Source organism: Aulonocara sp. 'chitande type north' Nkhata Bay, linkage group LG12 (genome assembly GCF_057382095.1).
Source record: "Aulonocara sp. 'chitande type north' Nkhata Bay isolate Kocher_YH1m ecotype deep benthic linkage group LG12, A_spYH_male_GT1.1, whole genome shotgun sequence".
In the NCBI taxonomy this organism is placed as follows: Eukaryota; Metazoa; Chordata; class Actinopteri; order Cichliformes; family Cichlidae; genus Aulonocara; species Aulonocara sp. 'chitande type north' Nkhata Bay.
In genome coordinates, this window is record NC_141355.1 from 28,012,713 (window position 1) to 28,027,665 (window position 14,953).

The 14,953-nt window shown below is 38.9% G+C and overlaps 2 protein-coding genes across 2 annotated transcripts in view; one reads left to right on the forward strand and one right to left on the reverse strand.

Annotated features, from left to right (window-relative positions):
* Window positions 1–244: 244 nt before the first annotated feature.
* prr16 (proline rich 16) lies at window positions 245–8,162 on the reverse strand. Its single transcript, XM_086314796.1, has 2 exons — window positions 7,210–8,162; window positions 245–1,111 (listed from the first exon to the last, which is right to left on the reverse strand). Exons 1-2 carry the CDS (start codon window positions 7,342–7,344, stop codon window positions 245–247), a joined length of 1,002 nt encoding a protein of 333 aa, XP_086170922.1. The 5' UTR covers window positions 7,345–8,162.
* Window positions 8,163–9,196: 1,034 nt separating this feature from the next.
* hsd17b4 (hydroxysteroid (17-beta) dehydrogenase 4) overlaps window positions 9,197–14,953 on the forward strand; it is a 33,109-nt gene continuing 27,352 nt past the window's right edge. Inside the window, exons 1-7 of the mRNA XM_086314798.1 lie at window positions 9,197–9,353; window positions 9,836–9,889; window positions 12,033–12,140; window positions 13,296–13,355; window positions 13,501–13,522; window positions 13,742–13,788; window positions 14,000–14,084. Coding sequence (XP_086170924.1) covers window positions 9,302–9,353; window positions 9,836–9,889; window positions 12,033–12,140; window positions 13,296–13,355; window positions 13,501–13,522; window positions 13,742–13,788; window positions 14,000–14,084 — 428 coding nt within the window. The 5' untranslated portion in view covers window positions 9,197–9,301. The remainder of the gene's footprint in view (window positions 9,354–9,835; window positions 9,890–12,032; window positions 12,141–13,295; window positions 13,356–13,500; window positions 13,523–13,741; window positions 13,789–13,999; window positions 14,085–14,953) is intronic.

Sequence of the window (14,953 nt, forward strand, 5' to 3'; positions counted from 1 at the left end):
ACTCGTATAGGCACACTCAGGAACACTCACCGCTTTGTCCTGATCTCTCCATGTACATCTCGATGCCCTCGGCGATGCCTTCTTCTGTTCCACTCACTATATCCGCTCTTTTGTTTATTATTTCCAATCCTTTCTTCTCTCTGGATAATCCAAAGTTCAACTGGAGTAGAAAGCACTCATAAAGTAGAAAACACTATGAATGATTCGAAAATGTTTAAACTAGACACAACAAGGGGGGTTGGTGTCAAACTGTGGTGGTGGTTGATTTGCGAAGGATTGTTTTCTGGGGCTTGAGAGAAGGTGTGTGGGGAGGCACACAAGGTGGAGCAGTGTTTCCTGTTGGTGGGAAACTGTGGCTGACTGGTAGACCGCCATTTTCCAACATGAATTCATGGGAAAGAGAATGAGGAGGAGGAGGGGAAGAGGAGCAGCAGTGTACTGGGCTGAGCCTCAAGTCATTCAGCTCAGCCTGCAAGTGTAGTTCTGTGTCATCTACATCGTACTGGAGGTCGCAGTCCGGGCAGTAGCCATGAAACTGAACCTTCTCGCTGAAACGTACACGTTCCCTCTCACGTGGCTCCCTGCCAGGGGCCTTGGGGCATTTGTTCTTTTCATGCCGTAGAAGAGGCATGGGTCTGGGCAATGTAGGAACAAGACCCGACTCAGGGATTCCACTGTCATTAGAAATGAAGCATGGTGTAGAGGAAAATAAATCCCTGTTTGATTTCAATGGGAAAACCCCACCATTCCTTAATAGAGACCCATTAGCCTTGGATAGATTCCCTGATAACACTAAAGTTGGATGAGGCAGATTTTTAACGTTGTGGTCCTCGGCTCTCAGCGGGGTATGCCTTGGTGGTGGTAGAGGTGGGTGTGGCTTCTTGAGTACAGTCAGGACTCCAGGAGGGTTGATGGGGACTGGCATTAGGGAAGCAGGTGTTTTAAATATGCAGTCTTCGGGAAAGAGTTTCATCTTCTCCAGGCTGGATGCAGTGGTAGTGGTGGTGGTGGAGCTCGAGCTGGAGTTCAGTGTGTCTGTCTTTGAGCTGTCTGTTAGTCCGTCTTCCTCCAACTGCAGGTCACAAGTTAGGGTGTCAATCTCATGAACAACCTGTTGGTGATAATAGGAAGTGTAACTATGACAGCTGAAGGAAAAATAAATAAGTGTGTCACAAGAAGATGAAATTAGGCCACTTAGATTATGGTATAAACTGTAAAAGCTGCGTCCTTATTCACAAGGGATGTCCACAGCAGGTATCTCCACATGTTTCACTTGGCAGAATTTTTATGCTGGATGCCCTTCCTGATTCAAGCCCAGAGGGATTTGTGTCTCCTCCTGAGACTCACCCGAGGAGCTTATGATTTGTTAGGAGAATGTGTGTAAACCACTTCACCATGGAGCCACTGGTTATGGTATAAGTTGTAATGATGCAATATTTTGGTCAGTGATTATTAATTAGATTGACCTAATTTTGAAACATTGTTTCTAGAACCAAAGTTCCTCCTAACAGCCAAAGTCTTGTTAACAAAAGGTTCTCTTTTTGTCATCCTGGGTGAACTGAGATGAACTAAACCAGCCAAAGCATATGGGAGAGTTTGTTTGGATTTTTTTAGTAAAGAGCAAAAGTTTAACGCTTTAGCAGATAGCCTACTTTAAAATTATTTGTTTTACATCAATAATCTTATTTCCATAATTGCAGAAGCCATCATAATTTTCAATTGCGAAGCCCTACAGAAAATATTTACTATTACAGTCTCATCTAAAAAGTTACCAACTTGGAAAAAATGCATTAGGATATAGGGTAAGAAGATGAAGTAGAGGAAAAGACAAATTAAAATCTTTGTATGTTCTTAATTACATTTTAAAGAGGAAACACTTCCAAATTTATAAGACTGAAGATTGCTTAATACATCCCAATGACAACCACAGTGAGAGAAAATAACTATCAATAGGATTTTTGAGAGAAGCCATGAGCCTGCCAGATTCTGACCTAAGTGATAGATTACATCAATCTCATGCACCAGCAGAATTCAAGAGAAGTAGCAGCACCAAACATATCCTGTGATGCAAGACGGAAGAACCATCATTTGTAATATGCAACCAATTTTGAGAAAGAAGAAAAGAGAAAAGATGACAAAGACAAAGGAATGTAAAAAAAAAAAAAGAACAGTGCAGAGGAGTGAAAAGATCACTAAACTGTTTGTCTCTTATTAATCAAAATACCATGAAAAAGACATAACCGAAGGCTTTGTTTCCTTGAAATGCAACATGTGACAGCAGACCATTAGGAGACATTTAACAAATCTGTAATGAAAAAGAAATTATGTAAAATGCCCTACTAACTTTATCAGAAAGGATATGAATACAGTAGATACAGTAGATATGAAACAGCAGATAGAAAAATACATCTATGTCTTCCCATCGGAAGTTTGCATCCACATCCTACATAATGAAAGTACTTAAGAACTGTTCAGGAAGATAACAAGCAATATGTACTGATAAAAATAAATAAAAACAATAAATAGAGGAAAACTTTAATCAGAGTATAGAATTGAGCCAGTTAAACTTCTCGTCATTTAAGTTGCAGAGAGGGTTAACAGATGCACTAAAGGTGCTACAGTGAGACTCAATACAAGAATGGTTTTATAGATGAAGGCTACTGACCCCTTTTTTCCTCCTCATCTTTTCTGGTTGTTTTTTCACTAGGTTTGCGTTTGGTTATGGTCAGTGTCACTACTGGTAGTGTGAGATACCTGGACCCTAGAAAGGCTGCACAGTCCAACACCTCCGAGCACAGTCTCCAGAGCATGGAGGAGAATTCAGGAGACAGGTAGTTACTCTAGGAGCGCTGGACAGTGTTGTAGAAGATCCTTACCCATCAGCAGGGCATTCCTTTGTGTAAAGAGGAACAGGATGGACATTGCCAGAGGCCTATAAAATGAGCTCCAGCAGACCACCGATGGGAATGTCTCTGACCAAACAATCAGAAATAGACTTAATGAGGGTGGCCGGAGAGCCCAACATCCTCTAGTGGGTCCTGTGCTCACTGCCTGGCACTGTGGAACCTGATTTGGCATTTGCCATAGAACCACAGAATTGGAACGTACACCACTGGCACCCTGTGCTGTTTACAGATGAGACCAGGTTCACCCTTAACACATGTGACACGTGATTTTGGAGACACATGTGATTGTTCAGCATGACCAGTTTGATGATGGGTCAATGATGGTCTAGGGAAGCATATCCATGGAGGGATGCACAGACCTCTACAAGGTGAGCAACAGCACCCTGACTGCCATTAGGAAATGGAATGAAATCCTTGGACCCATTGCTTTAAACTGGCAGACATGCTCACTTGACCTAAATCCAATACAGCCAAATTGAACGCCAGACTGTCCAGGAGCTCAGATCTCCTCACAGATCTAGGAGGAGATGGAAACCCATTACTCATCTCATTAGGAGCAGGTCCTGATGTTGTCAGGCATGCATACAAGCACGCAGGGCCCATACACCAATGAGTACCATTTTGAGTTGCTGCATTTTGGCAAAATGGACTAGTCAGCCGCATAATTTTTTCACTTTGATTTTATGGAATGTCTTTGAATTCAGCCCTCTGTAAGTTGATAATCTTAATTTTCATCAAACAATGTGATATCCTTTCATTCCCAATAAATCCAAAACCCAGTCCATATCAGCAGAGATATCCAGCATGTTTTTTTCCCCATTAAAATCTTATGTGTTTTTAAAATGTTCCTTTAATTTTTTAAAAATTAGACCTGCATATATTCAAGTGCACATGCAAAATGCTATAGCTGAATTTCCTCTAACACTGTCTTATTAGATTGTCACATCATGTTGTTATAAAAAATGTATCAAATGTTGATAACAATATTAACTAGATATCTATTAAAAACAGAGATGAATACTTCATCAATATTCACTGGGAAGTGTTTGACCATTCTTGGAATACACCACGTCGTACTGCTCTCAGCTGCTCTCATATAGCTAACAAATGATGGAAGTAGCCAGCTTAGTGAAGTCCCTTGCTATGTGTTTTCACTTTTGCCATCTTGGTGCTTTGATACTGGATGCGATGAACAAATGGTGGATCTGAAGGTTGGATGGACTACACATCTAAGAATGATTAATCTACATATATATGCATGTTTTTTCTTCTTTTGTTTGTTTCTGGAATTGATCAATAGAATTCAGTTTTAACCAGATTATTTAAAAATACTTATGAAACAAAAGCTAAAAGTCTTTTGCTAACACTTTGGTAGTGATTTTTCTTTAGCAATCATTTATTAATCAGTAGAACAATATGTGTTATATTATCGTATATTCTTTATTGACACAATATTAATATTTCAATTTTAAATATCAATGTTATTCTCAGTATGTGATTATATTTATCAGTGGTTCAGGTGGTAGAGCGGGTCATCTACCAATTGGAGGTCAATGGACCCATCCCAGATACTCCTGTTCATGTGTCAAACCCCCACGTTACTCCAGATGCATCTTTCATATTTTGAGTTTAAGTGAATATTAGATAAGTGCTTACATATAGATAAAAGCACTGCCTGAATATGTGTGTTGTGTAATTGGATGAATTAAACTTGTTGTAGAAAGTGCTTTCAGTGCTCAAATTAAGTAGAAAGGCACTATGTAAGTACCAGCCCATTAACCATTTACCATCAAAACTGAGGCTATTATAGTTAACTAGAGCTTACTATGAAAAAAGTCCAGCTAACTGAACTGAACTAATGAAAAAAGAACAAAGATGTAGACTGTAGAGGAAACTTCCTTCAGTTCTGAACTTCTGCTTTGCCCCTGACAAATTTTAACTACAAAGGAAAATAAAATTAACCTTTTTAGTTATTCAAAATTAAACTGAACAATTTTGAATAACTGGCAATAAATTGAATAAGTAAACTCACTAAATAAAAACATTAAAAAGTTGAAATAAAAAAATAAACTAAAAGCTATATTAACCCTAATTGTGACACCTCTAAATTCCAGCTGTCGACCAAACAAGATACACCCACCTAAAACCAAGGGCTGACTAGACAACTAAAATATGATAGACCATGCACACTTTATCTTTAGAAATGTAAGTACTTGCACTTTCAGCACTTCCATGGACACAGATACTCTACTATTCATTTACACCTACAGTGCTCAGGCAATATCTGGATGCTGGAAAGGTTTATAATACATCATAAACATTGCCCAAGAAGTCTTTAACACAGCAGATAAAATTTAATAATCATAGTAAACTCTACTGGGAACTAATAACTGGTACTTAGTAATATAATGCCCATGTTATTGAGGCATTTTCAGAAGTCTTTCCAAAAACCTTCCCTTTAGAGTACATTTCCTTCCTGCTTCTCTTCCCTTGTTGGAGAGTGGTGCTTCCTTTGAAGCCCAGAACTGAAGTGGTGTTGGACATTTTGCTAATGTTTAACTCGGCAGCTCTCATAGGGTCTAAAAAAAGTCTAACATAAGTTGAGCTGAGCATGCATAGGTTCACAGTATCCTAGCCATTAAAGCAACCAAGGAGAAAATTTCTCTAGAAAGTAAAATTACAACATTTGAGACAAAGATGTTGTTTATCTTTTGGATTAGGGGTTCTCATCTTAGAGTACCCAGTATGTTAGCCTGCTCTCAAGCACATTTGCTATCATGTGGTTTTAAATGCATGTGCAAACAGCAACTAAGAAGAGAGAGCAAGTGACTGAGAGGGAGCGATAAAAATAAAGATGAGAAGGCTAGGGCAGAGTGCTAAACTCTCCATGCAGTCTTTAAATGGATAATTTGTTGGGACACACACAAGAGGTAATACCAGTATCCCAGTGTGCAGCCCCTGTTGTAGGCCAGGCAGCTTCGGCGGCAGTGCCAAGCATCTGGGCAGGGTCCCTCCTTGGAGCCAGGCTCGGCTCCAGCCCCGTCTGTGAGTTATAACAGATAACTGCATTTCAAATGGATTACACCCCAAACACTGGCTTTGATAGTAACACCCCCTGGAGGTATGTGTTTAGTGTGTGCGGTGTCAGAATAACTGATCCTCTACACAATCTCCCAGAAGCAAAAGAAAAAAAGCAAGAAGGGAAGAAAAAGGAAGGGCACATCACATAAAAAGATCAGAATAGACAGATTACAATGGCTTCTTCTTCTCATTTATCTCTGGTGCCTGCTGTGACATATTGTAAACTGCTGAAAAACACAAAAGGAGTGTAATTTAGTCAAAGTTGCAGGAAAAAATGAGAGTGAGGGGAACAGAGCGGCAGAAGGAGACAGATGCTGTGTCGGCTACCCATCCATAATGTACCACAGGCTGTACGCAACAGAGTTGTATTAGAATGACAGCTTGTCATGTTAAGGTTAGAGGTTTGGCAGAGCGGACTGGATGCCTGGTGTGCAGTCGGCAGAGGAATGCAAGCATAAAAGCAGGTAAGACTGCAGGTTATTTCAAGTGAGGGGGTGAGACTGATTCAGAGAAACCACTTTAATGTGAATGAAGGGAAATATGTCACAGAGGCAGCTATATATTACTGGTTCTGTGACTGTGAATATAAACCTGAAATATCATCCTGATTTCTACAGAAACATCTGTAGTCTCTCCATCACTGAGATTTGAGACCTCAGTCAGACAGCTCTAAAAGAGTTTGGATCTTTTAGGACTAGAGAGGAGGAGGACAGCCACAAATACACATGCCGAGAGACAAAGAAAGATGAAGATAAGCAAGACACCACAAGGAGTCCAGGGAGGTGACAGGTGAAAAGAAGAAGACCACTTTCTCTCTATTATTTGACAGGAAATCATTTGGACCAACAAAACAGTCAGCATTAAGATGATGAAATTCAATGCAAAATCACCTTCCTGCTTGCACCAACTTGTCCATTAAATATTAATTGTGATCACATTTTTTTCACACTTTCATCAAAGCTTATGAGTCAGGGTGAAGAAGCTGTCCTGCCATTTCCCACCCTATGTCCTCCCAGTGCCAAATCTCTCTCATGTTGGTGATAATGATCACATACATTAATGGGAAAGGCAGGAGCACGGTGTGTAGTCTTTTCCAGGCCCCACTGGTGAGGTCGATGTCAGCCCTCCATCTCTTCTCAGTCAAGGATGCTCAGAAAAAGCACCCTCACAGCAAGCCTGTGGAAATAACACGACACATGGCAGAATACTTCTTCTAATTTACCTCTTTGAGCTCTTTAGCTACATCCTTAAGATCTCCCAGGATGGTTTCCAAATTCTCCACGATTGTCTTGATCTCCTTTTTCACTTTTACTTTGGAGACTACTCCTTCAGCTTCTGCATTTGGTGTCCCTGACATTCTTCAGTTTATGGCACAATCTATTTCATGAAGGATCTCAAGTCAAATCCTTTGCTCGCCACGCTGCCACTTTGCCAACGCATTTTCTCTCTCTTTTTTGCTATGTAGTCCCCCAGCTGCCGTCACTTTTTCTCTCCTAAATCACGGCCAGGACGGAGAGAAGTGGCGTCGGGCAGCATTCTATAGCTAACACTAGGCATGCGCAATAGAGCGTAACACACAAAAATAACGGTTATGTCAAAATATTGTATCATACTGCCTGGGAAACAGCGCCCGTCCACAGGTTTATGTCCAACGGCAACAAAAAATGACGTGCCACGGGCATCCTTCACGTCGACAGAGCGCTAAATTCAACATTTTGTTAGAAAATCACCGACGCCAGCGCTTTAAAAATTGTTTAAGCAAAGAAGGGAAAGAAGAAGAAAAAGAAAAAGAAAGAGGCAGCTGTCCGAACCGTTACACAGTTGTTCGTTACTGTAACGGTCCATAATCCTCAGGCATCGACAAAATTATAATAAACTCCTCCTGTTCTCCACATAATTAATAGATGGTAATGATATACCATGACAGGTAACGACAACCGAGAGGCACGGTCCTCGGAAAAACACCCCGCCAGTTTCATCCTGTCTACATCGCAGCCTCCTTGGAGAGTCTGAGCACAGGATGCTCGTGCGCGGTCTCTCTCGCTGTCCTCACGCGCTCTCTCTCTCTCGCTCCTCCTCACGCTCTCTCTCCCTCTCCCTCTCTCTCTCTGTTATATCAAGAGGATGCTGCTGATTCAGTCACTTTATTTGGTGTTCTCGTCATTTGCCCTGCAAATTTGTTAACATTTCTTCGTGATTCGGAACGGTTCTGTTTGTTGCGTTCAAATAACATCATTACATCCCCACCACAGGTGGGCTATCCCTACAGTCTAACTACTGCCAGTCCCGCAATATGCATAATTAATATGCAGGACTTCTTATTATCTGTATATAGAATAAATAGTATTGTAAGGGCTGTAAAATAAATGTACTAAATATGACTATTATGAATAAAATTAGGATATTTGCCAACTTTATTTTGTTGATTATTTAGATATGGGAATGTAACGTTAGGAGATAAAAGCAGTGATTTAAAATCAAAAACAACCAAACAATCTGCATCTCTCCAACTGGCTTTGAACTGGCTTATATTGCAACCTGTGAAGCTTCAACTTATTTTAGGCTACAGTTTAATATTCTGATTCACAGAGGAGCAAAGGAGTTCTTAAAATTATTAATTTCTCCCTGATGAACTCTAAACCATCTTCCTGATGGTAGCAACTCATACAAAGAGTACAGAATGTACTCAGATGGATCACACAGCATTCTCTGTGATTGTTTAAGTAGCCTACATACTTGTTCTGTTGTACTGGCTCAGACCGAGTATTGTTGAACTTAACCTGCTGAGTCCTATTTGTTAGAAATGCGTTAGAGAGATACCACTTCATAATTGAAGAAGTAACTCCTAACTGTTTGGAAACTAACAGAAACTAAAGGGGGGTTAAAAACACTAAAAGGCAAATGAGCATATGCTTTCCTCAAGATGTTTTGGAACTTAGTGGATAATGGAAGAAAGAACGTAATCCGTGCTGAAAACAAGCTGTTTTGCAGTTTTTTTTTTCTTTTTCTGACTGATTATCTTTCTTGTTGTATAATTCAGATGCTACAGATTATGTGAATTGGACAATGTCATAAAACAGCCTGAAAAATTTTAATATCAAAATTTGAGGTCAAAGTACACAGATTACACGTGTAAAAAATGATAAAAACGTTGTAATAAAATCCTGGCTTCTGATTGGTCACTGCTCGTTACAGCCTCCCTATATCGCGGAAGTGGAACTTGTCAGAGTTCATCCTGCTGTCTCAGAAAGCCAGTGCTGCAGCTTTTGTAGCTTCTGTGACCCTCTCAAACCAGATAGTAAAATCTCAAAACAATGTCTCTGTCTTTCGAGGGAAGAGTCGTGCTTGTTACTGGGGCCGGAGGAGGTAAAAATCGCCGTTAGCTGAGCTGTCGACTATGTTGACGCTAAAATAGCCTCTGTATTGTTAGCACCAAATGCTAATCTGGTAGTTGTGGAGTTAGTTTCTTAGTGAACAGCCCAGTTATTAGGACGGAAATTGCATTAATTTTTTCTCGTCTTGCGCGTTTGTTAGCTGCACAGCTGCTCTAATCACGGCGTCTTGCTGACTGCTAACGCTGGGCAATAACTGCAATATCAGTAAAGCAAGTCTTTGTTATTGTTATACAAAATTAGCTATTTTAATTCGAGCAGAAACCGACGTATGTCGGTCTTTTTATTTAATGGAAACGGAGATCAAAGTACGAATGTTGCAATGGCTTGTAGCTCCAGGGAAAGTGTGTGAAAGGGCATGCAGCAACGACACAGCAGTGCTGCAGGTGGTGATGGGTTTTTTCATTCTTTGGAAGTAAGCTTATACCTTTTACTCATGTGTCTTTCTTTGCACAGGTCTTGGCAGAGAATATGCACTGGCTTTTGCTGAGAGAGGTGCCTCAGTAATAGGTAAATAAAAGATATTCATTTTTTACTTATTTTACCTTGTGTTTCTATCGTAGTATTGTTAAGATGTCCTGGGACACGTGCAACAAAGCAGAATTTGGATTATCCAGGACAATGAAGCAAAGTCAAATCTTATTTATTTATATAGCACCTTTCAACATAAATATTACAAACAGCTACACAAGAAAAATTCCAAAACATTAAAATGAAAAAGTTACTTTAAAAAAAAAGTAAAAGTAAATTAAAAACACTGAATTTTTGCTGCTCTTTCAAAGACATCACTGAGTCGACATATTCCAGGGTCAAAGGGAGAGCTACTGTTGGAGGATCGCTGTCTTCCTTTAGTTCTCAGCCTTATATCCTACATAGCCAGCTGACCCTATTCAAATGACCCCAGGGATCTCCTGGGGATGTACAGATGTAAAAGTTCACCGATGTGTGCTAGTGCTTGTCCATGCAGAGCTCCAAAAGTCAAAACCAGAATCTTAAAAATTGGACTCTGAAGTTAATGTGGAGCATGTGGCAGTTAATTAGCAATGCTGTGATATGTGAAATCTTGGAAGATTTAGTCAGGTTCTGAACAACCTGCAGATGTTCCAGGGAGGTTCGGGTAAGAAAAGTGAACACTTAATTACAATAATCCAGACGTGATGAAATCAAGGCATGAATAACAATTTCCAATTCAGAGCGTAACACAATGGAACTCAGCATAAAAGCAACAGCGAAGCAGAGATGTAATATGAGCATCTAGAAAGAAAGCTGAGTCAAATGTTACACCAAGTTCCCTGATAGATTTATCAAATGTGGTATAGGGACATAGAGTTTCCAGATAGGCAATGTACCAAGTTAAACTGCCATGGTAACATAGCTGTAGGCTTAACCTGTGCTGGTAAACACCTAACCTGTAATTTAGTAAGTTTACATACTCCCTCCCTTTAGGGAGAGAATACTCTGTTTAGTTCATCTGTTTTTTAGCAGTCTAGCATCCACAATTTTCAAGTTATCATATTCAAATTTTGTGTGACAGTGGACACCAACAACCGCTCGAGCTGATTCCACTTTGGCGAAAATCGAGTGAAGGTCCCACCAAATGTGAAAATCAGTACAAACTTCATATTACCCACAATATTTTTTTTATGGGTTGTCCTCAAGCTTCAGAGCGTTTACTAGGCCTTGGGGGACATGAGTACCTTGGTTGGCTAAGCATTTGACCTTGACCTTTATTGTTACTCCCCAAGGTCAAAGTTGACCATTAAATTTTTTTTTTTTTTTTTTAAAGAAACCATATTGAGTAATATATCATATAAAAGGGCACGGAGAGAGCTGTACAACATACGTCTTATTTTTTCAATATGATGCCATAATAGGGTTATGTCAGAATCATAAAACATCAAAGTTGTAAATATAGAGCTTGCCCTTTGGGGGAAGTTGTGATCTCTCAGTGCTGTATTTTTATTTTTTTAATTTAAAAAAAAATATTAGTGAGTATCATATTGGTATACATATTCATATTTAGCTCCGCATGGATCCAGCTAGTTTCATATATCCTGTTCATAGTTTGAACATAAGGTTTATACCACTTTATGTTCATATGACTTGCTGCTGACTACACTAAAGCACCAGCTGATTTTTACCTGAAATGAGCAAAAACGTGCAGATTGCTGCATCTGTATGACATACTGGTGAAAATACCTGCTGGTTTAGTGGCGTTCCAGGCTGACGTTGAGTTGATTTGGGATTCACTGATTCAGTTTTAAGAGACTGCGACTGAATTCCATATTACTAAGTGAAACACATGACAGTTGGTTCCAAAAATGTGGGGCGCAACAGATCTTCTGTAACAAATGTCCTGAATTGAGGTGCTATACCAAATTGGGAGAGGGAAATGTTGGACTAAGATAAATTATATTGAAATTGTCGGTAAGAAGCTTGCATTATGACTGTTGGTTCTTTTATTCTTAAAATTACACAGTTGCAGGCATAAATATTTTCTAATTTCAGTATATTCCTCCTGCCATGACTGAATTTGATCTTAACTCTGTCAAGGAATCAGCTTGCCTATGCTGTTTTCTTAACCTAATCACTCATGGAGAATTGCAAAACTCACCCCATTATTGCTAATCTTTTTCTCCTTGTTGCAATAAAGTGAATGACCTTGGGGCAGACACTAAAGGAGGCGGAAAGAGTTCTGCAGCTGCTGATAAGGTGGTGGAAGAGATAAGAGCGAAGGGAGGCAAGGCAGTGGCGAACTATGGTGAGTTCTTCTCTTCTGCTTGCTTCACGTATTTAGTTCATGTAGTGGCTGAGTGAAAAATAGTATTGATTTCTATCAGTTGGACTTGCTCAGTGATGAAACTGTTGGTGAGTATTGAAGATGTGTCTCACCTTTAGGAGAAAAAAATCGTTTTTGAAAACAAAACAATCAGTCTGTTTTATTGGCAATTTTAAATGTTGACTTTTTGTCCATTTTTTTTTTTTTTTTTTTTTGCCACATCACATCAATACTTAAACTTGAAAGAAGAGTGAGGCCATAAGCTTTATCACTATGAAAGTTTCTTATATGCCTCCCAAATCTGCTCATTGCTTCTGTGTATATATAACTATGAGCCAACTATAAAGGATGTTCAATATAGTCAGGCTTTCTTTGCGTTAGCTGGCTTGATAAAACCCCAGTTGTAGATAACGGGTACTGCAACAGTGGTTATCAACTTTCTTTGTTAAGCCCGGATTCCTGCTTCAGCCTCTGTGAGTGCTAACATAAAAAGTGACTTTTCACATGTCATCTGACTCTTCTTCTGCACAAATTGCTGCCTGCTCCGATCATTATCACATGATGATAATGATAAAATGGTGATGACCTCTATAAATAAAATAAAAATAAAGCAGTGAAATGCAGCATCTTGCAAATAAGACAAGAAATGAATGCCGCAGAAAATCATTAATCTTTGTATTTAGTGCACAGAGAGGTAAAATAAACAGTTTAACTTGAGTTAATTATGTTATCTGATAAATCTGATGGTTTACACTGATGTAACTTTACAGCTGAGCTTCATTCATGACATACGTAAGGTAGACTGCTTAACAATTTGTGCATATAAAATGTATTAACCCAGCAGAGCATCTGTATTAAATTTGGTGAAAAAATGCTGATTCCAGTCGATTTTAACCTAAAATTCCCAACTAGATTATATATTCATATATTCAACATAAGTTATCGCTGTGATTGTACCGAGGGGGAAAATAGTCACTTTTGTGACATGAAAAGCTCAGATTTTAAACTCTGTTAATCTCACTTTGAAGTACAACCTGAACTAAAGCTAACAAGAAACAATCTTTTAAGACCAATTTCTCAAAAAAAAAAAAAAAATGTAAAACTGTGAAAAATGACAGTTTTGTTATGTCTATGCAGATTCTGTAGAAGATGGAGAGAAGCTGATCCAGACAGCATTGGATGCATTTGGAAGAATAGGTGTGTATAAACCTTCTATGGAAATCCTGCGGCCACTAGTGCTGATACCTGTCACTACTGATTTACGAAATGATCATAAAATGATTGTCAGCAATGTCGTTACAGTTATTCACTGACTTTAATATCTTACATTTATTTTTTCCAGATGTTGTTGTAAACAATGCTGGGTAAGTCCTCTAATAGCAACAATCACACATTTTATTTTCTTATTTTCTTATTTATTATTAAAAAAATGTTTACTCATATCATGTGCTATTAGAATGGCCATTTGGTTGCAGTTTCCAGATTCATTTGAGCATGCAATATTAGTTTATTAAAAAAGGGGGGGAAAAATCTAAATGCAGGAAAAAAATGCTAAAACCCTTTCTTTGCTTTTCCCTACCAAGAATACTTCGTGACCGATCATTTGCCAGGACGAGTGATTTGGATTGGGGTAATTACACTTTAATTACATATTTACTTGCTTACCTCTGTGTCTTCTTTTGTTTACCTCACAATGATATATGTAGATCAATATGTTTTAAATTGTGTTTAAAACCTGCCATATGCTTCAAACCACACCGTTCTAATGCTAAATATCAGAGATGTGTATTGTTATGCATTAATGTTTACTTGTGTTTTTTACCTCTTACTCTGCATCACAGACCTCATTCAGAGAGTTCACTTGAGAGGCTCTTTCTTAGTGACTCGAGCTGCCTGGAACCACATGAAAAACCAAAAGTTTGGCAGGTAAGTAGCTCAGCTTGTAACAGCTATTGACGCAGGTAAAACTGTGTCATCCTCTTATTATGCAGGTAGGATATTTTTCTTTCCTTAGATCTGTCAAGTTACAGTATCCTCAACAGGCAACATTACTGGAGTGTTATCAAGACCTCGGTACCATGTGATGCATGTTCATACGTCAGCAACAGTACTAAAGATAGGCCGACAAAAAACTTTGACTATGATTAAGTGGTCTCTTGAGGATAATTGTCATAGACATATTCAGATGCTGCTTTAGTCACTATTCTTTAATACAGATAGACCTCAAATGGTGCAAAACAAAATTCCTATCTTGGGTTGTTTTTGTATTTTGATGATTTTTTTTTTTACATACTTTTATTAGCATGATTTTTGTGATTTATGGTTTTGTTTTTGCTTTTTTCTCTACTACTTTTACACCATAAAAACTGCTGGATCAAGACATGCAATGTTAGAAAGAGTCAGTAAACCTTTTGGAATTACCAGGATTTGTCTGTGACTAATACAATTTAGTTTTATTTTTGTCTAATTCCCAAAACACCAGCTTGATGTTCCATAGCACCGTTTTAATATTGAAATAATCAACTTGTTCTCAACCTGAAGTCATTTTACGAAAGCTGTCTTTTGCCCATAAGGCACCGTACACAGAGGGATTTCAGGAATATTTTAGAGATCTGCAAACACTGCAAACAGATCTGGGGGTGCCATTAGCATTAGTCCCATTTTTTTTAATTAGCTGTGGCTAACGTCCAGCTGGCACCTTAGTGTATTGCTCTTAGTGCAGCTTTTTACTTTCCGCCACTCATTATTTGTAGAGAGATGACTGAACAGCTGTGTCGAACTTGACCACATTGGAA

Excerpts from the sequence above, each read along its gene's own strand:
- prr16 (XM_086314796.1), bottom strand. The coding sequence starts at position 7,344 with ATGTCAGGGACACCAAATGCAGAAGCTGAAGGAGTAGTCTCCAAAGTA. Across the intron at positions 1,112-7,209 it reads TAGCTAAAGAGCTCAAAGAG|GTTGTTCATGAGATTGACAC; the intron begins GTAAATTAGAAG and ends TATCACCAACAG.